Here is a 24314-nt window from a genome sequence, read left to right as displayed (position 1 = left end):
TATTGAGTTAAAATTGAAAGAAATCGATTATTTTCCTGTGTTTTTTCCATTCATTTCATTTATTTTACTACCAAAGAAAGTATAATTTCAATGGATAATGTTCTTTGGTCCTAATTACATTATTATTATATTTTGAAACTTTTAGTAAATTATTTTGTGATCGTTAACGTAGTTAAAGTGTCAGTTAATTTAAAATTTGGAGCATACGCAGCCGACTTAAGTTCTTCAAAGCTTCCTATTTAAGCCTAAAGCATAGTTGCAAATTTTAAATATCTAGTTTTCATATCTTTCAAGAAATTTCATAATGGCATGTGGTTCCATTTTTCCATCAAGACCTAGCAAAAAAAAGAGGGCAGTTTAAAGAAAAAAAATTATTAATTAACAAACAAAAACGGAAAGGTCTTTCATCTTTTCCTACATGACTACGAAAAAAAAGCAGGTGCTCATTTTAAAATTAAACTACTTTTCAACAATAAATTCAGAGCTAAGTCCATAACCTCTTTCAAACTAAGTGAATACCGCATTAAACATACTTGTATTGTTGTAAACTTATCAGACAGTATTTGCCTCACAGCAGGGCCCTTATACCTCGCCGGCACAGAAGTCAATGGCGAGGTAGTGATAAGCACACAACAAGAGCCTTTAACTTACTTTTATTACTTAACCTCAATACCCAAAGTTCTACTTTTGAGCTATAAAAGTATAGACTATTTTCCAAATCAAGCATTCCAGTTACCGCAACACAAACAAAATGTACCAGTGCAAGACAGTCGGTTTACTGGCACTCCAATTGGTTCTACTCGCTGTCGTCAGTGGCCGCGTTCTAACAAAGGACGAAAATGAAATTATGTATCCGCCACAGTCAAATTCACGCATTGTTGGTGGCGTAGCAGCACCCGAAGGGCTAGCACCTTACCAAATCTCCATGCAGAATCTACGCGGACGTCACTTCTGTGGCGGTGCGATCATCGATCAGCGCTGGATCATCACCGCCTCACATTGTGTATCGGGTGCAACAGCTGCTAAAATACAGATCCTTACTGGCGCTCAAAATCTGAAAAACAACACTGGCAAATACTATTATCCCGACCGCATTGTGATGCACGCAAACTACAACCATCCGCCGTATGCCAACGATATTGCGCTCCTGCACTTGAATGATTCGATCGTCTACGATGAGCACACGCAGGCGGTGAAGTATGCTTACGAGCCACTGAAGAAGGATAATGAATTGGTGCTTACCGGTTGGGGCTCCATGGCATTGGGTGGCTCTACACCGGATGTCTTGCAGACACTAACTGTTCGCGTTGTTCCGTATGAAGATTGCCGAGCTGCACACACTAATAATTTATCGAGCTACGTCGATGTGGGTCACTTGTGCACCTTCAATGACAACGGTAAGGGTGCTTGTCATGGTGATTCAGGTGGTCCTCTGGTGCACAATGGCACACTGGTTGCTTTGGTGAATTGGGGATTGCCCTGCGCGAAGGGTTATCCAGATGTGCATGCGAGTGTGGCTTACTATCACGATTTTATACGCACTCATTTGACCGCTACCACTGAGGAATAGGCTTTAGAAAATTAAGCATAAAAGGTGAAGAAGAATTAAAGCCTCATAGTTGAAATGAAAAATTCAGAAAAGAATATATATATATTTACAAATCGAAATAAAACTTTCGTCTCAGAAACCAACTTTTTGTTTCTTTGTAAACGGTATGGAGTAATTTAGACAAATTTTCTAATGTTATATATGTACGCATGATTATTGTCGCATTTTCAAAGATATAGCAGAGAATGTTAATAAATTTATTATTCAAAATATTAAAATATATTATTCATTAACATTCTCTAACAAAGGATTGCTTTGAAAAAGTGAGCTCCGAAAAGTATGCAAAATAAATTTGATTTAAAATTGCTTTAACCAAATACCTTGCAGGAAATAGTGTACCATAAGAATTATTTAAATTTTATTTTATGAGCGATGTTACGATTTTTTATGCAAGAAATATTCATAGGAATCAGGTTTTTATCCGAGAAAAATTTAAACTCTTCAAAAAAACATTCAATCTTTTTGGCCTTTTTGCGTGAAATATATCAAAACAAGCAAAAATCTTAATTTCGGTTGCACAATACCATTTATTTAAAAAACAAAATAATTCCTTTTTTAAACGAAAATGACTTACAAATCTGCAACAAACATCAACAACGACTGAAAATAGTTGAAGTTCGTAATACCAAAAAAGAATTGGGTTAATCTGAAGTTGGACTGCTTCAACTTCAATTCAACTGAGTGGCGTTGAAAACAGTAATGGGCATATATGCTTTGATGCAAACAACGTTAATCTGCTTATAACAAGCCTTCTTTCAAAGAATGTTATTATATTATTGGTATACTTTTTTGACATATATTTGGAAACTTAATTGGCCAATAAAGCAAACCCTTCTTAGATGTTCTCAAAAGTATCTTAAGCTGTAATTTATTGACTTTCATGCTTCCATGATACCGAGGGAAAGAAAATTTGTTTTTCCTACATCATTCTAACTTCTTCATTCGTTGGAGTAGAGATTTGTTTTTTTTAATACCGAGTTGTTACCCTGCTCGTCCAATATTTCAGTTGTATTTCATGTTCATGGTTTGTGTTCTTATTTGTTATCTCCAGAAATAAATATGACGTCACTTTTATCAAACATAGTTCATAATTTCAGAATCTACGCTAGTTTATATAAAACGCTAGCCAACCAATTTTAGTTTATCTTATCAAATCTTACCAATATTTTTCTATAATTTTGTTTTTGGCGCAGTAAAAATTAACAGTTCAACTATTTCAAAGCTCCGCCGATTTGCTTCTAGTTTCAGCACTTCATTTTAATCAGCTCCACATATAAATGAATACTAGAATTACTACAAAATATCGAGATTGGCAACTCTGCGTTGTAAGGGATTGCTCTATCATTCTCAGCACACTCGTTTCTACGGGAAAAATCCAATTTTCGCGAATATCCTACCGTACTGAGTTGAAGTGGAACGTTGTAGTTGAAGTGGTCGGTTGAAGCTTTGGTGAGTGCTCATTTACATTGCGCTCTCATAAGATAGGTGACTGTTTGTGCCTTTAAGTCTGAACAACGTTTACACATCGTTCAACTTGATTACGAAAATTCACGTTCTGTAAAGTATGTGTTTCGCGTGCTTTGCTCAACGTATGGTCAACATAATCGGGCTACTGGGCGTACTATTCGCAACACCATCACCCATCCTGAGACCCAGCTTTCTCTATTGGATAATATTCGACCGAATAGACTACGTCCAGCACGCAGTGAAGACAATATTGCGGCCGTAGCTGAGAGTGTACAAGAAGACCGTGGAGAGTCGATTCGGCGCCGTTCGCAGAAACTTTACGAATATATCTTAAATTGAAAGCGTACCAAATACATCTTGTACAAGAACTGAAGCCGCTCGACCTTCTCAGCGATATCGATTCTCTCTATGGGATCTTGAAAAGTTCCAAGAAGATCCGACGTTTTCGAGCCAAATTTTGTTCAGCGATGAGGCCCATTTCTGTCTCAATGGGTATATAAACAAGCAAAATTTGGGACCAAGAACAAGCTGAAGAGATTCAAGAGCTGCCATTTCATCCAGAAAAAGCAACGGTTTGGTTTAGTTTGTAGGCCACTGGAATCAACGCCCTAAATTTATTCAAAAGTGATGCGGGGAGAACGTAACCATCAATGGCGACCGTTATCGCGCCATGATAACCGATCAATGGATTTATTGAGAGAACACTTCGGTGAGCAGATAATTTCACGTTTTGGGCCGGTCGATTGGCTACCAAGATCGTGTGATATCACACCGATCGACTTTTTCCAGTAGGGTTTTGTAAAGTTTCAAGTCTATGGTTCTAAATCTTTCGAATGATAATAAGTTTTCCGTTTTTTATACTCTCGCAATATGTTGCTACACAGTATAATAGTTTTGTTCACCTAACGGTGGTTTGTAGCACCTAAAACTAATCATCTTAGATATAGGGTTATATATATATAAATGATCGTCTGTGCAAGCTGTAACTTGAGTAAAAATTGATATATCTTTATGAAGCTTGGTACACATGTTTCATAACTAAGCTCCATAATAAGATACAAGACTGGTTTTTGGTATACAGAAACACATTTGGGAGGGGCATCGGCAGATGAAATTTTTTTAAAAAGTGGGCCCCTAACATGTAATATGCATATCTTTAAAACCGCTAAAGCTACAATATAATAACAAAATTCACAGAGAAAAAAAATTTTTAACACCTCTTTTACCCCGCCCACTCACCATATAACGGTACTACTAAAAACTACTAAAAGCACGATAAATCAAGCAATAAACATGCCAGATACATCCCTGATATGGTATGAGATGACTTTATAGGAACCGCGTACCAAATTAGACAGTGGGCTGGACACCGCCGACTTTTAGGTGAAAACCATATCTTGAGATATACTTAACCGGTTTGAACCAAATTCAGTATAAAAAATTTTTCTCCCATGATGTAGATATATAATATAATTGAAATTCATATATTAAAATAAATAAATGAAACTCTCGATTATAGTATGTCTTTGTGTCTAAAATGGGTTGAATCCGATCAATACTTCCCGGGCTTTGATCCTTGCAAGTTGCGAGATCACCCTCAAAATGGATCACCCTATAATATAAAAATGCTTGCTCATCTATTAATCAATATAATTTATTTTATTTACCCAAAACCATTTATTTATAATCATTCACAACTGCTAAAAATATAGACAGACGATATTAATCAATATTATTGTTATTCAGACATGCAAAGTTCACACACACATGAAGGAAAATTCTCAGCTGCTTCCTTGTTGATATTATTAATAGTATTTTGTTGAGTTCCGTAAAAAACAAAAAACTCCGATCATAGAAATAGATGTAAAGGTCTCAAATGGGACCTTTCATTTTATGAATCCAAACAATTTATGACTTGTACTCTGCAGACGCATTAAAAGTTTCTTTCCGTCGAGGTATTCCAAAATAGACACTCACGACATCTCATCATAGCAAAGCTGTGGCTAAGGTCAAAGAATTCCATTTTGATATGGACAATCGCAAGATCATTTAAAGACCATGTCGTTAATTTCTAGCTAAAAATCTGTGGCGCGTGACCACGAACCATTTTGACCGAAATATTTCTTTCAGCAGGCTTTTTCCACGAAACAAGTAAAAACGATTTTTGACAGATATGATAATCCGATCTTTTCATAAGCCTATTCTTTATTTACAATATTTTGTAATGACTTATATCATTTCAAGAAAATGAAATGCTGACTTTTTAGGGAGATCGGAGCCATTTTTAAAATCGCAAACTATACATATATATATGGTAGAAACTGACCGATCGTTTGACTTATATAATATACGTAGCGACTCAATCCGTATAAATAACCCTAGTGGTCAATTTAGTTCATCAATTTATGACAAAGCTCAGATCCGGTGGAACACTTCTACAAAGATTATCGGAATAGTTATTGAAATTTACATTCTATAAGTCAAACGAACAGTGTTAGATTAGTACTTAAGTTAAATGTTTCTGTATTTTTTAGACTATAACCTGTGGTTTCGTTTCTGTACTACCATTGACCCAAAGTCTTTAGTAAACCTGATTTTTTTTTCATCGGAACAACCCTCATAGAAATAGCTGAGTCTACTATATGGGCTAAAAATGTTAAAATGAATTTTGTTTCGAATGAAAATATGGCTTTATTCTTCGACGTAATTCCCATATTGATTACTACAAAAGTTGGTATATGTATGTCCAATATTTCGATTCTGGTTCGATAGTGTTAAGTTGCAATGCCTTCAAAATTGTTCTTTACTATGAACTCCTTATGATTACGCAACCTGGATTATACCTAGTATATTGCAAGTACAACCACTAGGATACAAAAAGTTTTTATCGAAGCTCCCATTACCCTCACACAAAACAAGAATTCTTCCTTTTGTCTATTTAGAGATAAAATCTAACAGGACTAGTGGTGCAAGGAATTAAATAATAGAACAGTTGAAATTAAATATATTTTTTTATCTACCATATAATAGCGCTGTATTATCCAATTTAAATTACTTTGGATTCTTCATAGCCAAAGAGGATATGCCCATATTTTTAATATGATTTACACTTTACTTTATAACATTTTCTTATAAGGTATATTTAGAACCCTGAACTGAAACTTATTGAAAATAACGAACTTAGACAACTCGAAAGGACATAATTTCCGGGCAAACTAGATGCTGTCGTTCAGAAGTTGTTATTTTCCAAAACGTTCTAGGAAATGACCATGACAGATACTCAAGGTAAAAATAGAAATAAACCCCAAAGTATTCTAGTCAACGTGGTCTGTTTTAGAAATGTTTCAACGGCTTAAACTTATTTACACAAAGAAAAACAAAAATTTCTTAATGCTCAATCAAATAAATTCATTTTAATATCTTAGCATATAGTCTCTGTGAGTAAAGTTTTGTGTTTAAAAAAAATTAATGACTAATAGATAACTTAATTATTTGTTCGCGAATGGCATTTCCTTCATATTTCTGCAACTCCAACCACATCACAGTACACACCAGCTCTTAGCAAGCGTTATTACCCGCGATGGTATTGACAATCCAATCATGATAGTAGAAAACACTGGCAAACGTATCCGGATAACCGATAGCGCATGGTTGACCACCGTTGACAAGTCCAATTTGCACGTTATTGGCATCGACCAATGGGCCGCCAGAATCGTAGCTGCAAGAGCCTTTACCATCCTTAGTCGAAGTACAAATATGACCCTCGCCAATGAATTTTTTATTTTTGACCGTTTTCAAGCAAGTTTTATAATCCAGATACTTCAAACTCACTTTATTCAGTTTTTTAACAGCATTACCCCAAGCTTTAGCGCTGCCCCAACCGCTAAGCACAACACTATCACCGTTTTTCATGGTATTACTCGTAGCCAATTCTACGGCTGCAGTGTAGCTGTCGAAGACAATAGGTTTGCTCAGACGCACCAAGGCAATATCATTGTGATACATTGGTTTATTGAACTGACAATGTATTTTCACGTCTTCCACAAAGTACTCGTCGCCAGGCTTATTCCATTCCACTGTGCCAGTGACAATCTTCAGGTACTTCTTAGGCCAATCCAAGCAATGCCCAGCTGTTAAGATCCATTCCGGTGCGACAATGGAACCACCGCACACATGATCGCCGAAGGTGTTTTGTATGGACACTTGATAGGGTATTGCACCTAACGTCACTTCGTCACCGCCTACAATGCGACCTTCAATGGGCACATTGCTTGGTGCCGCATTGATGCCCCGCGCTTCACAATTTGTCCAGAGCGTTAAAACGCTGAAAAGTATTACCGCTAATTTAAACATTTTGTATCACTGCGCTCTCACGTATGTTTACTTTACGGTAACTCAATTTAGTTTGATTTGAAACAGTGGGATACTTTCACTTTTATAGCTAACATAAGGACTAAATTCGCTACGGCTGATAAGGAATGTACCATTATATACGCGTTACTGATAATTTCTTGCGGAAGCATTCGAACGAAACGGAACGTTGCTAAGTAGTCTGGTCTTCGTCTCTGCAGGTGCTGATAGTGTAGACTCCGTTTGTTGTTGATTAGTCCCAACGTTTTTTTTAATCGCTACCACTGCTGATATGATCGTTATTATTTAAGAATGAAAAAATAAATAATATACAGCTTTGATTAGTCATAACATCCATAAATTATGCAATGACTAGAGGGTTTATACTTAGAAAACCACCTTCTTAGAAAATAATTATGTATGTATGAAATTGGTCTAGGTTGTACATGTAACTATTTGCTTTGGACTTTATAACTTGTGAATGAGTGGAAAGTAGCCGCAATCATTTATTGCCTTATATCACTCAAACATTTATTTCAAGTACCGTTTAGTTTAATTTCAAATTAGCACGCGTTGAATATAAGTATTTAAATATATGGTTATGATAAGTAAATTTTAGGACGTCTGGAATACAGAGCGAATAGGTAAAGCAGAATATCTTGTTGGACTTTTAGACGTATAGACGTTAGCTATGGAAACAACACACCTACGCGAAATCGGTTTCGTCAAATTTTAGAATCTCAGAAATTTCTCCTTTAGCATTGCCCAATTACTTAACAACAAAACGAAGAGAAGCTGAAAGAAAGAATGAATGAAAGTAAGAGAGAGAGAGAAATAAAGCTTAAAAATATTTCTGAGTCACCGCCAAGAAGTACTACACCGGAGTACACCAAATACTCACACGAATGAATTAATAGTCTGCTTCCGAGTTTTACTTCGTTAAATATGGAGATAATATCATTGATTGTGTATATTAGATGTGCTATATGTCAAAATCCTATTACTATTTTAAAAACATTTCCCTCTTGAATATAGTATTTCTAGTGCAGTTTAATCTGATATCTATATCAACGCCTTTCAAAAGCAGATTAATTTTTTGAAGCTTTGTTCGGAAGCGTCTCATTTGCATACTTACTCCAGTGCATCACTTTTTGTCGGAACTGATTCCATACTGCGTTTGTGAGGTATTCGTTTTTTCGACTTTTATAAAACTTTCTGCAACGAGAGTTGAAAGTCAAATTCACAAATTGCGGAAGGTAAGACCCTTGGTAACATCAACCTAAGAATGATGAAGTAGAAAATATTATTGATTGAAAAAAGATCTTTTATAAGGATCTTTATCTTGAAATATTTACATATATCCACCCACGTTCTATCTCCTTTTTTAAATTCCACATTAACTATACGTTTTATTTAGACGTCAAATTCTTGCAAAGTTTTGGCTTACCTTATCAGTTAGTCTGTAACTTTTTTTTTTAGCACCAGACGGGCAACGGTCACGTACTTATAGATAAATTTCCATAATATACCAACAGTATTGCCCATTTAAATGTACTTTGAAAGCTGCATCGCTCAGTTATCGTTTAATCAATTAACATATTCTTTGTTGGATTATATTACTTAAATCCTTTCGTTTTTCTATTGATTTTCATCTGTTCCTTTTTATTAACTACCCTTAAATAGTTAAAGTTAAACTTTGCGGCGAGATAAACGTTTTTATGCAATATATTTTCGAAAGATTCCAATATAGCGGAGAAGACTGTATATTTATAAAGTCAGAAAAAGTACAAAGTTTATGGAATAGACCTATAAACATATACGAGTCACATTCTGAACGTATCATATATGTATAGGTGTACATATATATTTATATACAGATCCCTTGAAAGAAAACTACAAACCAGGTAGTTCAGGTTTTATTTATAGTTAATCCACAAACAATTGTAGATTTTAGAGTATCACTTTTAACAATTTATGAATAATTTTTTCTTAAGTTTGTTGACAGCCATTTATGGTTGAGCGTATCCAGTCAGCATGATATGACATTTTAGCAAATACATCGGGAAAACCGCGACCACATGGTACACCCCAATTGCCGATACCGACGAGTTGACCTTTCTCATTGACCAACGGACCGCCAGTATCGCCATGACATGCGCCTTTGCCGACTGGCGAAGTGGTACACAAATGTCCCATATCCACATCCTCTGAATACCCATAAGCACTGCGACACTTCTCATTGGACAAATACTGCACGCTCAACTGCTGCAATGCATTAGGATAATCTCCTCCTTCCACCGCGCTACCCCAACCGGTCATCGTAAGTGTTTCACCCTCCACCAACTCGTCCTCATCAGCGACTGTGATGTTCTTTGTCTGGTCATCATAAGCGATAAGTGTGGCTAGCTCTAAGAGCGCGATATCATTGTGATATAAGGGCTTATCGAAATTACAGTGCACATATATCGCCGATACATCGTATTTCCATGCCAAGCCCATCCAATCATTGGTGCTGGTCACCACTTGGATCCAACTCTTTTGTAGTCCACTGACACAACTTGCCGCAGTCACCACAAATCGATCGTGTATGATCGCGCCACCGCAAAAGTGATTGCCGTAGATGTTTTGTATTGTAACCTGCCAGGGAGCTGACGCTTCTATAGCTTCTTGTCCTCCAACAATGCGTCCAGTCGCGCCTGCATTACGACTGGTCTGGGTGGGTCGTGTGTTACGGTAGCGTAATCCTTCGTAAGGTTCACCGTGCATGCGTAGCGCTGAGCTGCAAGTAAAGGCTACGGCCAAACTGGTAAGTAATATGTTGAATTTAGCAAAATACCACATTTTGTTGCAAGTTATTTGTTGGATATCCAAATAACATCTGGCATAAGTTTAGATAGTACTTAAAATTATATATTGGCGATAATACCAAAGTCATATATCTCGTATTTCCTATCTTAAACGGTATTTTAATGGTTTTTTTTTGCTCAGCGATAATATCGATTTTATCTGGTCATTATTTCTCAGATAAGAGATAATGACCCGATAAGATCAATGTCTATGAAAAATTAAAAAAACAAATCAATTAAAAACTTAAGGGTTTATACACGCTTCCCAAAAACTAGTGAATAGATTCAAACCAAAAAGCTGAAGAACATAATTTTCCAAACTCCCCTGAATATGTTAAAACAGTGGTCTCCTATAATTGCATTAATCCACAATTGAAAGGCCTGGATTTTGTAAAGAATCAACGCTCAAAATAGCTGGTATTGAACTACTTTTTGTTATACCAAGTAAAAAAGGGCTAAGTTAGGGTGTAATCTAACATTTCATACTCTTGCAACTGCCAACGATAAACTGGAAGTTCCAAAATCTTTATATTAGGTATGTGAGGGCTTAGGGAAGTTTTGATCCGATTCTATCTTTATTCGACATACGAGCATAGTATTATCAGGAAAGGATTTTTTCCGAGTTTTATTCTAATACATTTTTTAGAGCTTGCTTTGTATACTTGAAATTGAAAGAATCAGATGGAATTTAAAAATTTAAACGTCAAAATAATGTTATGTACTAAATTTGGGTGAAATTGGTGGAGTAGCTGCCGAGATATGGTTTTTCATCTAAATGTAGACAGTGCCACACCCATTGTCCTATTTTGATACCGGCTCCTATAAAGCTTTTTTGTATCATCTCGGGTGCAAAGTTAAGTGTATCTGACGCTTTTATTGCTTGAGTTATTGCACTTTTAGTAGTTTTCAACATAAGCATTATACCGGGGAGGAGGCGGAATTATAACCCGATTTCAACCATTTTTACACTTTCAGAGGAAGTGCTAAAAATATTTTCCTGAGCAAGTTTGCTTTAGTTTAAGTGGTTTGGGAGATAATTATATAAAACCTATAATGGGGCGGGACCACACCCACTTCTTAAAGATTTTCAAATCACAAGTGTCCTTTACCTCTGCAATACCTTTTCTTGGGCACCAAGAATTATATGTACCAAGTTTCATCAATATAACTCAATTTTTACTCAAGTTATCGCTTGTACGGATGGACGAAAAGACAGTCACTCGAATTTCAATTGGTTTCGGCATACTGATCATTTATATAGGTAGACATAACCCTATATCTATCTCGATTAGTTTTAGGTGATACAAACAACTATTAGGTGATCGCTAAATTCATCTAGCTTATCTTATTCTGCCTATAAATACAGGCAGCGGTTTATAATTGAGGCTATTGGCGCAGAAGTGTTATAAACCCGGACTACTACATTAGGAGATAAGAAGTAATAACAATTTAGGCTAATATAAAGTATGATGAACTGGTGGTGTGAACTGTAATAGTTCAAGAAGGTAACTTTTCTTTTTTCAGGAATGGTTGGTTTTTTCAATGCTGCTAGCTGTTGTATAATGGCTTCTAACTGTTTTTTTTCATGCTGACTATTTCAAAGAAGTCTTCTTCATTATTAGAATATTTGTAAAAAATGGAAAATGGATGAACTTTATTGAATTTTAACCACTGACTTTTTAACCACTCCACTTTGGTCTTACTCACTGAAAATTTTCGCTTGGTTCTATTTTTTTATTATAGATTTGGAAAAGAAAACATCACTTGCAGTCAGTCGTATTACTTTAAATAGTTGTCTTTAATTACATCGACCCAGATTTTTTTATCTTTTGCTATTAAGCCAAAATCTTGATCACAGGGTAGGTATGAATATCCGCTGACTAAAAATTTATGATATATTTCTTCAATAGTAAAGTCTGAATCAGATAACACATACTGACAGATCAATGACAATTTTATGTTTCTGTTTTGCCCACCACATTGGTAAGGGTACATGATAACTTTTGTAGTAGTTACAAAAATCAAAACAAGAATATATCAAGCAATATGCTACTTCTTGGGGTACTCGTCAAGTTTCGGGCAATTCTACAAGTCGGGCCATTTTTCGTATTTAAACGACTGCGTTTTGGGTACAACCTGCCCGATCAACGCAACTATAAATCAATATTCATTATTAAGCAAACATAGTATATGTATATACATGCATATGTATATCATTTTATTCGCCCAACTAGTTCTGATAGCATAAGTTGGACTAGGAAAAGTATTAGCTTTATGCCGAAGTTAAAAATATTAGCAAACTTTAAATTGGCCGTTCTACATACATATTTATGGTTTTAGTAATATATCTACTCATTAGCAAAATGTCATAAAATATTCACAACTTTTCTAAAAACCGCCATGACCAAGTGCTTAATTCTTTTCAGTTCATTTTAATACTACTTAACTAATAAAATGACGCGATAGACCCTTTTAAATTTTTTTATACCCTGAACAGGGTATATTAAGTTTGACTCGAAGTTTGTAACACGCAGAAGGAAACGTCGGAGACCATATAAAATATATACATAAATGATCAGCATGATGAGCTGAGGTGATTCAGTCATGTCCGTCTGTCTGTATATATACAAACTAGTCCCTCAGTTTTTAAGCTATCGATAAGAAGCTGCTCATTTGTCGGAACGGCCGATATCGGACCACTATAGCATATAGCTACCATATAAACTGAACAATCGTAATCAAGTACTTGTATGGAAAGCATTTTCATTTGACGTGATATCTTCACGACATTAGGCACGAGTTATTGTTTAAGGCAACAATGTATTCTCCGCAAAAATTGTTCAGATCAGATCACTATAGCATATAGCTGCCGTACAAATTGAATTGATAAAAGGTTGGCTTATAACCTTCGGCTTATCAGCGATACCAAATGTTACTATAACCGTCTCACTTCTGCAGAGCCAAACCATATCTCGGACACTTTTGGACATTTTATGAGACGCGAAATTGCCAAAAAAAAAACAAACAAAAAAAGTGGTATATACCCACTTATACGATAGACTTATTATCCTTACTTTATTTGCTGCAAATTATGGGTGCAATAAAACTAGTTACTTTAAAGTGAGACCGCCTAGGCCAGTTTATTGTTGGTCATTCTGATATAACTGGTAGGTACCCAATAAATAAACATTTGACCATAAATATATGTAGGTGCATGTGTATCAACTCGTAAACGATAAATTTTTTATTTTGAAAATAATGCGCCCCGGCGAACCTGGTCACACTACGAACATTTACAATAAATTTATAAAACGAAATTAGTAAACTCACAAGTTTAATTGAAGGTCGCATTGTAACCGCCCCTGAGATTAACATGTTTATGGGGGTGAGGTCTAATCAGAACATTGAATACTTACAGCTGGCCATTGCGTGGAAGATTTTCCACTACAATCATTACTTATTGTTGTTGGCACGAATATTGATTGATATTGATATGGTGCGTCTTAACGGCAGCATAGAATTTAATAACGTCACACAACCGATTGAGTTACATACGCAATCATTTAATGCTGGCGATTTGTTTACAATGACTGGCTAATGTAGTCCCTTGTTGAATACGCCAAATATGGAGTTGCTGTAAACACAAAACTTAACCGTTATCTCTCGAGCGGAATGCTCAGAGCGTTGTCAGAATCATGAGGGTGTTGCTTATGGACACATTTACATTATCAGCCGTCAGGGAGAGGGCGCTTGCAATTGCGCCTCAGGTGGTTCGGTAGTGAATAATTGGGGCGCAACCTGTGCGATTGTTGTGACGAGATGTGACTGTGATATTTTAATTTTTAGAAATGATGTTTCAATTTCAATAAATACATTTTATAGTTGTTGATGTGTTCAAAATTATATTAATTTTGCTACGATGTTTATAACAACCAGAAGGAAACGTTAGAGACTCTTCTAAGTATACATATGTATGTATAAATAATCAGCGTAACGAGCTGAGCCGATCTAGCCATGTACGTTTGTCTGCCCGTCTGTCCGTCCGTCAGTTTTTGAGATATCAATCTGAAACTTTGCAACGATTATTTTCTCACAAAGAAAATGCTTTTGTCGGAACGACTGATATCGGATATTGAACATGTTATTCTCATTCTCTTATTTAACTTTATGATATACATATGTATACCATAGTATCATCTGACACTAAAATCCCTGTCAAGGGCAATCCAACCAACTGCATGCTTTCTGTGACTAGAGTTGGATCAGCCAGACGTTTGAACGTGGGGTAGACATTTGATATGTGGTCATCAGGCGATATAATGGGCTTTAACTAGGGACACTTATATATTACAGAAAAACGTTCAATGCTGCCTCTGAAAGGTGTAGTGGGGAGGTTGTCGCCTTTATTTAATATTTTGAACTTGAGTTATGAAAAAAAAATGTCGAGGGCACAACTCTTGCCCATAGTTCTTCTTTACTAAAGAAGTGACATAACTCGATAAATTTTTACGTAAGCATTTAGCAATAACACTACATGTAGGTTTTAGCTTAAATAGCATAACAAAACAGTATTCTTTGATTTCTTGTTGCCAAATCAGTTAATTTACATTTTATTCTGAAGAAGTTGCCCGAAATAGAAGCTTTTAACTGCGTTAATTTTTACATTTTTATACTTTTTGAGTTAGGACACTCTTCTGGTGAGTAAAAATTAAATTTGGAAGCGGTAAATACTTATGTATATATTAGATACTTATATATTTATACTATCCAACGAGCAGACTCCTCAACCTCATCACGCATAAAGCATTCAGTCATCATTACTAGTGACTAAACGTGGGTTTTTGATTATGACGTTGAATCTATCCCACAATCTAACAAATGGCGCTCCAAATCGAGTCTAAACCGAAAAACCCCCGTAAAAGTCTGTAAAAAGCACAAGTTGATGCTTACCCCGTTCTTTGATTACCGCGATCTGGCTCAACATGAATTCGTTCCAAAGCCAACCGATCAATAAGGAATACTATTTGCCCGTTTTAAGGCGTCTACGAAAAGCAATTCGTCGTAAAGTGGACTGGATTGCATGGATTTTTCACCACGACAATGCGCCTTTCCATTCTAGAGTGATTGTAACGTAACGAGAGTCATCGCTAAACTATCGTATTCGTCAAATTTGGTTCCCTGTGATTTTTTCTATTTTCGAAATTGAAAAACTCTACCTGGTGGTCGTTTGCGGAATTTCGGGATGTAGATGTTAAACAGGATAGCACCAATATGAAGAAAGCAGAAATCTATGATAAAGAATATTTATGAATTATGACGATAGTCCTGTTTATTCTTCGCTACTTTTTGGTCGCCACCAAAAATATCGGCTACAAGTCCACTCAAGTCCCTAACATAGACATTGATTTTTGTATAAAGAAAAGAAAAACCTCTTCAGAACGAACCTCGTAAATTTTACTGTTAGGAATTGCTTTTAAACATACATTTATCGAGAGTTGTAAAATTATTTTTTATTAGTTCTTTGATAGATAAATTCACTACCAATGGATGTATATATGTATGTAATCGTGTGATTTGGTTTAAAGTGGTTAAATTTTATCTAAATTTGGATATACTTAGTTCGACGGTCATAAATGAGCGGACCAAATGGGACAAATCGGTGTAAGCACCAGCAGTTTTTGCCACTCAGTCATTTCGCACAGCTCTAGCTATTTAAACGCATATCAGATTCAGTGGGTGAAAGTCAAAAATAACGCCAAAATGCATTTCCGGCCAATAATTTCGATATTACTCCTCTTTATTATCACTACAACGACGGCTAAGCGCTTGATCAAGCCCAGTCAGCGTCTCTTAGCACGCCAGAGTGAAAGTGGCAGTGTTCAGCAGGAAGGGCGTATCGTTGGCGGCACAAATGCCGACCCAGGGTTCGCTTCATATCAAGTATCCATACAAGGCCAATATAACGGTCATTGGTGTGGTGGCACCATCATCGACAAACGGTGGATACTAACAGCGGCACATTGCATTGATGGCTACAATCCGCCTTATCTGCGCATCATAACGGGTACTGTGGAGTGGGATCAACCGCACGCTATCTATCACTCGGACGAGTTTTATACGCATTGTAATTACGATAAACCGGATTATGCCAATGATATTGGACTCATACATTTGAATGACTCCATTGTATTCGATCAATATACACAAGCGGTGCCATTGGCGTCGAAAGCGTTAGAGGATAATGCTGAGGCTATACTCACCGGTTGGGGCGATATGGGCTACGGTGGTCCGTCAACGAAAATATTGCAGAAAATTACATTACGTCACATGAGTCACAAGCGCTGTGCCGAAGTGTATAAGGATGAGGAGATACTGGATGTGGGTCACATTTGTACATACACCAAAGAAGGTGAGGGTGCCTGTCAAGGCGACTCTGGTGGTCCTTTGATTAGCGGCGGTGAACTAGTCGGCATCGTTAACTGGGGTCAGCCTTGTGCTGTGGGTTATCCAGATGCATATGCAAGTGTTTACTTCCATCGTGATTGGATACGTCGTGTCATGTCGGGCACATGCAAGACATGCCACTGTGAAGCAAGCAATTATCCTTCATTTGGGAGTAAAAAATAAATACGTTAAAAGGTTTGAATAAAATATACTCACAAAGTATAGTAAGTTATAGTAAAGGTTTTGAACATTGTTGTTTTAATCTTTTTTCTTAATTATGGGATCACCAACAATTTGAAAAATCTCAGAATCTACATTAAATAAACTTGAAAAATGGATACCAAAATTTATTAAATCACTACTTCGTTAGAGTCACATATTTCAAAAACCGTCTCTTGACAAGTCTACTAAAGCATTGTCATTATCTACGGACTGAAACATTCGCTTTAAAATATAAGGTTTACATATATAATTTTTAGTCGAAACACCTGAAAGTGTTACAGTATCAAGCAGATATCAGTAACTTTCACAGAAAGCAAACTCTTGATATATTCCAAGGAAATATTTGAACTATTTGGTATTTGAAACGAGGAATATTATAATCGATAGATTTAAATTAGGAAACCAAGCGAAATGAGAAATAAATCGACTCAGTGTTATTTGGTGTCAAGTCATTGGTGTATTTTAGGCGCAGTGCTCATATAAAGGATGTATAAAGTGATTTACAAACGCAGACGTATTGTTGTTAAAATCAAAAAGTCTCACACCTGGAATCAACGACGTCCGCGCATCGAAGACCGCATAACCCATAAAAAATTGTATATCCGCTTGTGCAAATTTTTTATTTTGTTACGGATTTGATTTTAAAGAATTTCTTAGATGTTCATTGACCCATAGAATTTCGAAAACGGAGACCTAAGTGTGTTAGAAAGTTAGTATCTAGTAGTATCTAGTAGGGGTAAGCATCTTAAAGCAGAAAACCTGACAAAGAGCTTTTTAGGACAAAGAGTAATGTTGTAAATCAATATCAGCCGCAGACAGTTCAACTTCAAAGCTTATATCATTTATTCGCAAATGCAGATCCTAGGGGAAACTGTATATTTAAAGATGGAAAATATTTGTCCGTCAACCTCAAGACACGCACAGCAGTTATCAAAAAGAACTTGACTAATATAAATATTTAGAGAATAAATTGACATTATCCCTCCAAATTAGAACAATGTGGATGGATACTATTTGCCTGCATATATTCTAAAGGTTGTGAGATAAGTTAGATGCTCACTTATAAATAAGCTTAAAGCTTCTTCCAACAAAAACTTTTAATTTTTTAATTATTTTAAATTTTTTTGTAAATTGATTTTTAAACATATCTTAAATACTCTTTTTGAAATATTTAATTTAACTAAAACATTTCGCAGTGCCCTTCATTATGCGACGGATCCAATCCATATAAAAATAGGTACTTGCGTTCGCATCTGGATAGCCAACAGCGCAGGGCATACCCCAGTTAACTAAACCGACCAATTTTCCATCGTTCGCCAAAGGGCCACCCGAATCGCCATGGCACGCACCTTCGCCATACTTCGTATATGTACACATGTGTCCCACATCCAAATCTGGATCATTACTGTGCATTACTTTACAATTTTTATGTGGTAAATATTTTAAGGACACAATCTGCAGATTATCGGGTGTATCACCGTACAATTCAGTTGAACCCCAACCTGTCATTATGACCTCATCGCCTTCCTTCATCTGCTCCGTCGGCAATGCTATGGGTTGGGTTCTATCGTTGAACACAATAGACGAGTTCAAACGTATCAATGCGATATCATTGTGACTTCTCGGCTTGTTGTAGCGACAGTGTATATGTATGGAGCTGGCATAATAAGTAGCATTCGGATTCTGCCATTCGATGGTGCCTGCGACGATGATTATATTACTGGCATATCTACTCTCAAGACAATGTCCGGCAGTTGCGATCCAATTTTTGTCGATTATGGCTCCGCCACAGAAATGAGAACCATCCGATGTTTGTAAGGATACTTGATAGGGCGCCTGACCCAAAGTGGCTTTAGTTCCTCCAACTATTCGGCCTTCAATCGCATTTTCTACGTAATTCTTTGGATACTTGACAAGTTTGGCTTCGGTGTGGGCTAACAAAAGTACGGCGAGTAAAAGAAACACCTTCATGGTGTATAGCTATAACGTATATAATGAAAATTTAGCGACATTGGAATCATTTAACTGCTCATTAGGAAACTTTCGATAAGGGTGATAATACGTAAAATAAAAACTTATCTTTAGATATCACAAACAAAATTTTATCGTTCAACTCATTATTTGGATAATAAAATTTGTGGACTTTAATGTGCATTTATCTCTGCAGAAGGCAAAACAAAAGCATACAAAAATTGCGTAGGCACTGAGTCAGCTGAAATTTTGATATCCATATTTCCTATAAAGAAAAATATATCTACTTAGATTACAGGGAGAAAAGCGTGAATTGGTTTGGAACTTATATTTTTCAGACCTGAGCTTCCTTTCAGTTAACAAAGAATTCACCGAAATAAAAAACAAAATAACGAAAACCATTGTTTTCTTTCCATCATCTTTTGAACCATGACCCCATAGCTTCCGATAACTACGCTAGTGAACGTTCCATGGCCGTATTTTTAGCTCTTTTGAGCAACTTCGGAACTATAGGGAAGCGAGGGTGACAATTGATATTATATAGGTACTATATAGATATTTATACTGGGGCTTGGCTTGTCAAGACCCGAGCTTATTTTTCTGCAGTGTTTTACTAAAGTTCAAAAGAATCGAACCAAAAACCGATCAGTCAGTTGACCAAAACTTTTGTAGAAAAAATATGAAGGATCCAATGAAATTCTAAAAAAATCCTAAAAATGATTGATGAATTTTCTCAAATTAATAAAACCAAGCCTACTTTCCATATAACAAAATTTTTAATTTCATATTTTTCAATCATTTTACAGCATAAAACACCAATTAAGTTAACGGAAGAAAACTTCATACAAATAGCGCCCTCAAGGTATGACATCTAAAGTCTCAAATTGGTCGAAATGTAACCATAACTGACCAAGCCCCCAAAGACCGAATATGTAGACCTGAGTACCCATATATCTTGTATAAATATTTTCAAACTTCCGGTTGAATTTTTACCGCATATATCGGTCAATATGTAAGATATTATAATTAAATTCAGAGAGAAATTTTTCCTAATATTAGTGTATCCTTGTGTCTAAAATGGATCAATCCAATTGGGTGAATACGCCCCATAGCGCCCATATACCAAATATAAGGATATATAAATATCCGGTTGACTTCATACCATGTATGTAGATTGGGCAATCTGTAAGTTAGCTTCTAATCGAATGATATGAATTAATGCTAAAATTGAATAAAATCGGGTAATACTAACCATAGCCCCCATATACATTACAACATAGGGATTTTAAACTTTACTTTAGCTTTATACCTATATGGGTAAGTTACCTTAGAAACATTAAGTAAAATTAAAACATTGGAGATAGAATAGATTAATATCAAATTACTCCAGCTCCCGTATACTGTATCTATAGTTATAAAGATTTTCGATATTTTAGCAGACTCTGTACCGAATATATCAGTCAATGTGTGAGTTGTCTTCCTAAAATAAAAACGAGTTCACGAATATATTTAAGTTACGTCAAAAGTTAATGCAATTAGTCTAGATCTTCCCCTATCCCCAATATATGCGATGTGGTGATTTCTATCTATTTTGACTTTCCATCTGACTTTAAAGAATATATGTCGATCAATATGTTATATTTCAATGAAATTAAGGGGACAGTTTTTTAACTTCCCGCTAAGAAAATTGAAAATTTTCTAAAAATCGGGAAGATATTGGTTTCACCCCATTTTGCAAAAATCGAGTTCTCAACAGATCTCGACGTTCTGAGGGTCGAGGAAGCTTCCCCGAACATTTCTACGATGATGTCCGTATGTCTGCATGTATGTGTGGATGTATGTGTGTGTGTGTGGATGTATGTGTGTGTGTGTGTGGATGTATGTGACCCTCTTATAACTTTTAAACGGCTCAACCGATTTGAATAAACTAAACGGCATTCCAAAGGGTTTCATTGCACTTGAATTTCGTGTGAGTTTGGAGAAATCTCAAAAATAAAAATTTTGAAAATTTTTTCGAATTTATTCCAAACGACTTGACCGATCAACACCAAAAACTAATCAGTTCTAAACCTTGAAGAAACACATCGTTTGCCGCAAACCGGGTCAAAATCGGTGATTTACTTGCGAGATATTGAAAACGAAAAATTTCGAAGAGCTCAAAAGCAGTGAAAAAAGCGAAATTTGAACGTTAGCGTATGAAATTAGAGGGAAGTTGCGGGGTGGCCCTTGAGGCCAACCGTTTTCCACATTTTTTTTTTAATAATCTGAATAAGACTGAAGTTGATCTTGACCTTGGTTTAAACCTGATATACATACGAGTATATACCTAATATGCTGATTTCCTACACTAATGCTTTCCCAATATTATATTTAACCACTCTGGTTGAGTTTATATTACATACATATATCTCATTCGAGTTGACTGTTACATCCGAGCGACTGTCGGTTTGTCCGTCAGTATGTCTGTCTGTCTGTGCATTCCATAACTTGAGTACAAATTAAGTACACATATTCCTTGCCAAAAAAGTGGGGAGGAGTTCGTAGATGGGCGCAATCCGACTACTGCCACGCCCACAAAACTCCATTTATCAAAAACCCACAATAGGTTAAATCACATATCTCCGGAAATACTTAGGAATTTTGAGCTATGCCAATTCGAGTCTTAAAATTATCTAAATCAAACCATAAATGTTCATGCCGTGGGTGCTTACCGAATATGTGGACCTCAGTGCTTGTGGTGACTTTTTGCCGAAAATATCGGTCCATCTGTAAGTTATGTTATTGAAATTCGGGGAAAATGTTTTTTTGTCAAAAATGGGTTGAATCGGATCAACAATTTCCTTAGCACGCATATACCTAAAACAAAGATTTTCGAACTTCCTGTTGACTTTATACCACATATAATGTGGTGCTGACAATATGAGAGTTATTTTAATGAAATTTGCAGATCGTCATTTTCTAATAACGGTGTATCTTTGTGCGTAAAATGAATAAAATCGGGCGAAAACTTGCCTTAGCCCCTATATAACTGATATTCAGTTGAATCATCAGGATGACTATGTTTACATTTACATATACATATTTTTATAAATTGCTTGAAAATAAATTCTCAAGTATATCTCCTTTTCTCTGCCTCAATATTTTCTATATAACGATTTCCGACTTTCCACCTGACTTCAAAGCGTTAAGGTTCATCAAAACGTGTGATATTTTAATGAAAAAAGGTTTTAAATAAATAATATTTTAGCGCTCAATATAAATGAAATTGGTCTTGGTCTTAACCTCATATCAATAATAAAATGAACTTCAATCCTTTGGTTGACGTTTTGAACATCAACCCAATATATTAAATTAAGCCTCTTCGGTTGAGTTTATAGCACATATGTAGATCTCATCTGAGGATGATTTAAGTATATTTTTCGCTGACGGGAAGAAATATATAGTAACAAAACTAAGTGAATCTTTAAAATACGTTAATACGATACCAAATGTGATTGTAATCCTTCAGAATTATATCGCTACCTTTTGTACCCTGAAGGTATTTAGCTCGATTTAATCCTTGCAAGTTTCAAGAGTATAAAATATTCGGCCTGTACTTAGCCGTTTTTTACTTGGTAATAATATAGTTTAGCGCTGAATATGACTGAAGCTGGGGTAATTCGATATGAATCTAAGGAATATATTTATATAAGATGTATGGGTACTCACGTCCACATGTTCCGTCTCTGGGGGCTTGGTCAAATAAGGCCAAACTGTAGTATGAAATTTCGTGTTCAAAATAGTTGCGAATGTTAGAAAAGGCTTATGGTGAATCTATTCTATAGAAAACCCACGTCTACGACTGGTACAAAGCCTTTAAGGCTGGTCGAGAAACCGTCGAAGAGATGCCTTGTTCCGGTCGTCCTTTCACGTCTACCACTGACGATAACATCAAAAAAGTGAAGGACATCGTGCTCGAAAATCGTTATGCGAGTGTTAGAGAGATAGCACGTAAGCTAGAAGACATCGGCCATGTAGTAGCTTGTTTGATTTTGAGCAATAATTTTGGCATGAGACGCGTCAATGCTCCGCTTGTTCCAAAAGAGCTGAATTTTTTGCGAAAAGACCGCACCGAGCTGTAGCTGTGAACGATTTTAAGACCAAAAACTCGTTCAGTACCATTGATCAACCACCGTATTTACCGTATTTGGCCCCATGCGACTTTTTTTTGTGTTTCCAAAACTCAAGTTACCACTCCGTGGAACCCGTTTCGACTCAATTAAGGCCGTAAAAGAAAATTCGCAGAGGGAACTGAATGCGATCCCGGACAGCGGCTACAAGGCATGTTTCGATGATTGGAAAAGGAGATGCCACCTCTGAATCGCTTCAGAAGTAGCATATTTTGCAAGCGACAAAATAAAAATTGATGAAAATTAAACATTTTTCGTTTAATTTACAATTTCCGGAAACTTTCTGGTCACAAGGTTATTACGAAAGGGTAAATATCAAAACGATAGACTAATTTACAATAACGGAAATTTTTCAATTTAGGCATACATTAAATTATTGTATTTAAAAGCTTTAGGTCTTCAAACCAATTAAATGGGAAGAAATACCAATATGAAAATAAATAATACCATAAATATTAACAAACTTTTGCCAGTCGTCTAGGGGAAGAAGTACGGCCCGAAGTCGATATCAGGCACTTTGGTGATATAAATTCTAATAATATTTTACCATAAGAAGATAACGTTAATTGTGATAAATAAAAACCTCATAAAAATATAAATTCTTTCATTTTCGTTATAGCTCACAATTAAAATGAGTATTTACAGTTAGCAGGCAGCAGTCGCTACTTCTTATTTTACCGTCATTTACGATTTCCGCCAAAGGATGCATACGACGTCACCCTAGACTACTTTTGTGTGCTTCCAGCCCCTCACGGCGCCACTAATAGACCATCAAATCGTGTACGAATCGCCATGACTAGTAATTATGGCTCGCCCAACCACGTAGCCGCAATTCAAATGCAAGCTATTAAATACCGCTCACTAAGAAAATATCAACATTCACACAACCTCACAGCTACCAGAAGCAAATTGTGGGTATTATTTGACTGTTGTGTGCGCGACCAGTTCGCAGTGCCGTCGGAGCTGAGGAGGCTGATAGTAAGAGCTATGTGACACAGAATTAATGCATTAAATGGCTGGCGCCATCTTCTGATCCTTCTTCTGATGCCTTCAAATAAAGGGCGGGTCGTGTACTCTATGTTAATTATTTGTTGATTTGAGCGTAACAGCATTTTACCGATACTCGAATAATCATCTTTTTCGATGAATATCAAAGAATTGAACAATACTTGGCAGAGTCGATCTGTAAGCTTTTCGATGATGGCAATTGGTTACCTCGACTTTGTGACTGTAAAT

The 24314-nt window shown here is 36.1% G+C and overlaps 5 protein-coding genes across 5 annotated transcripts; 2 read left to right on the top strand and 3 right to left on the bottom strand.

Moving 5' to 3' along the window:
* Positions 1-751: 751 nt before the first annotated feature.
* Positions 752-1591, top strand: LOC106617278 (chymotrypsin-1). Its single transcript, XM_014234366.3, has one exon. It carries the CDS (start codon positions 752-754, stop codon positions 1568-1570), a length of 819 nt encoding a protein of 272 aa, XP_014089841.1. The 3' UTR covers positions 1571-1591.
* A 4868-nt stretch (positions 1592-6459) lies between these two features.
* Positions 6460-7503, bottom strand: LOC106617295 (chymotrypsin-2). Its single transcript, XM_070105550.1, has one exon. It carries the CDS (start codon positions 7427-7429, stop codon positions 6635-6637), a length of 795 nt encoding a protein of 264 aa, XP_069961651.1. The 5' UTR covers positions 7430-7503; the 3' UTR covers positions 6460-6634.
* A 1803-nt stretch (positions 7504-9306) lies between these two features.
* On the bottom strand, positions 9307-10305 carry LOC106617293 (chymotrypsin-2). The gene has a single exon (XM_014234382.3). It carries the CDS (start codon positions 10265-10267, stop codon positions 9416-9418), a length of 852 nt encoding a protein of 283 aa, XP_014089857.2. The 5' UTR covers positions 10268-10305; the 3' UTR covers positions 9307-9415.
* Positions 10306-15892: 5587 nt separating this feature from the next.
* LOC106617292 (chymotrypsin-1) lies at positions 15893-16964 on the top strand. Its single transcript, XM_014234381.3, has one exon. It carries the CDS (start codon positions 15919-15921, stop codon positions 16897-16899), a length of 981 nt encoding a protein of 326 aa, XP_014089856.3. The 5' UTR covers positions 15893-15918; the 3' UTR covers positions 16900-16964.
* A 793-nt stretch (positions 16965-17757) lies between these two features.
* LOC106617290 (chymotrypsin-2) lies at positions 17758-18921 on the bottom strand. Its single transcript, XM_014234378.3, has one exon. It carries the CDS (start codon positions 18907-18909, stop codon positions 18115-18117), a length of 795 nt encoding a protein of 264 aa, XP_014089853.2. The 5' UTR covers positions 18910-18921; the 3' UTR covers positions 17758-18114.
* Between the last annotated feature and the right edge of the window lie 5393 nt (positions 18922-24314).

This window comes from Bactrocera oleae, chromosome 2, assembly GCF_042242935.1.
Source record: "Bactrocera oleae isolate idBacOlea1 chromosome 2, idBacOlea1, whole genome shotgun sequence".
Lineage (NCBI taxonomy): Eukaryota > Metazoa > Arthropoda > Insecta > Diptera > Tephritidae > Bactrocera > Bactrocera oleae.
Note: the sequence above shows the minus strand (reverse complement) of the source record. Positions and strands in the feature narration are given on the sequence as shown.

Bases quoted from the DNA above. Each gene is read 5' to 3' on its own strand.
- LOC106617290 (XM_014234378.3), bottom strand. From the start codon at position 18,909: ATGAAGGTGTTTCTTTTACTCGCCGTACTTTTGTTAGCCCACACCGAA.
- LOC106617293 (XM_014234382.3), bottom strand. From the start codon at position 10,267: ATGTGGTATTTTGCTAAATTCAACATATTACTTACCAGTTTGGCCGTA.
- LOC106617278 (XM_014234366.3), top strand. From the start codon at position 752: ATGTACCAGTGCAAGACAGTCGGTTTACTGGCACTCCAATTGGTTCTA.
- LOC106617295 (XM_070105550.1), bottom strand. From the start codon at position 7,429: ATGTTTAAATTAGCGGTAATACTTTTCAGCGTTTTAACGCTCTGGACA.
- LOC106617292 (XM_014234381.3), top strand. From the start codon at position 15,919: ATGGGACAAATCGGTGTAAGCACCAGCAGTTTTTGCCACTCAGTCATT.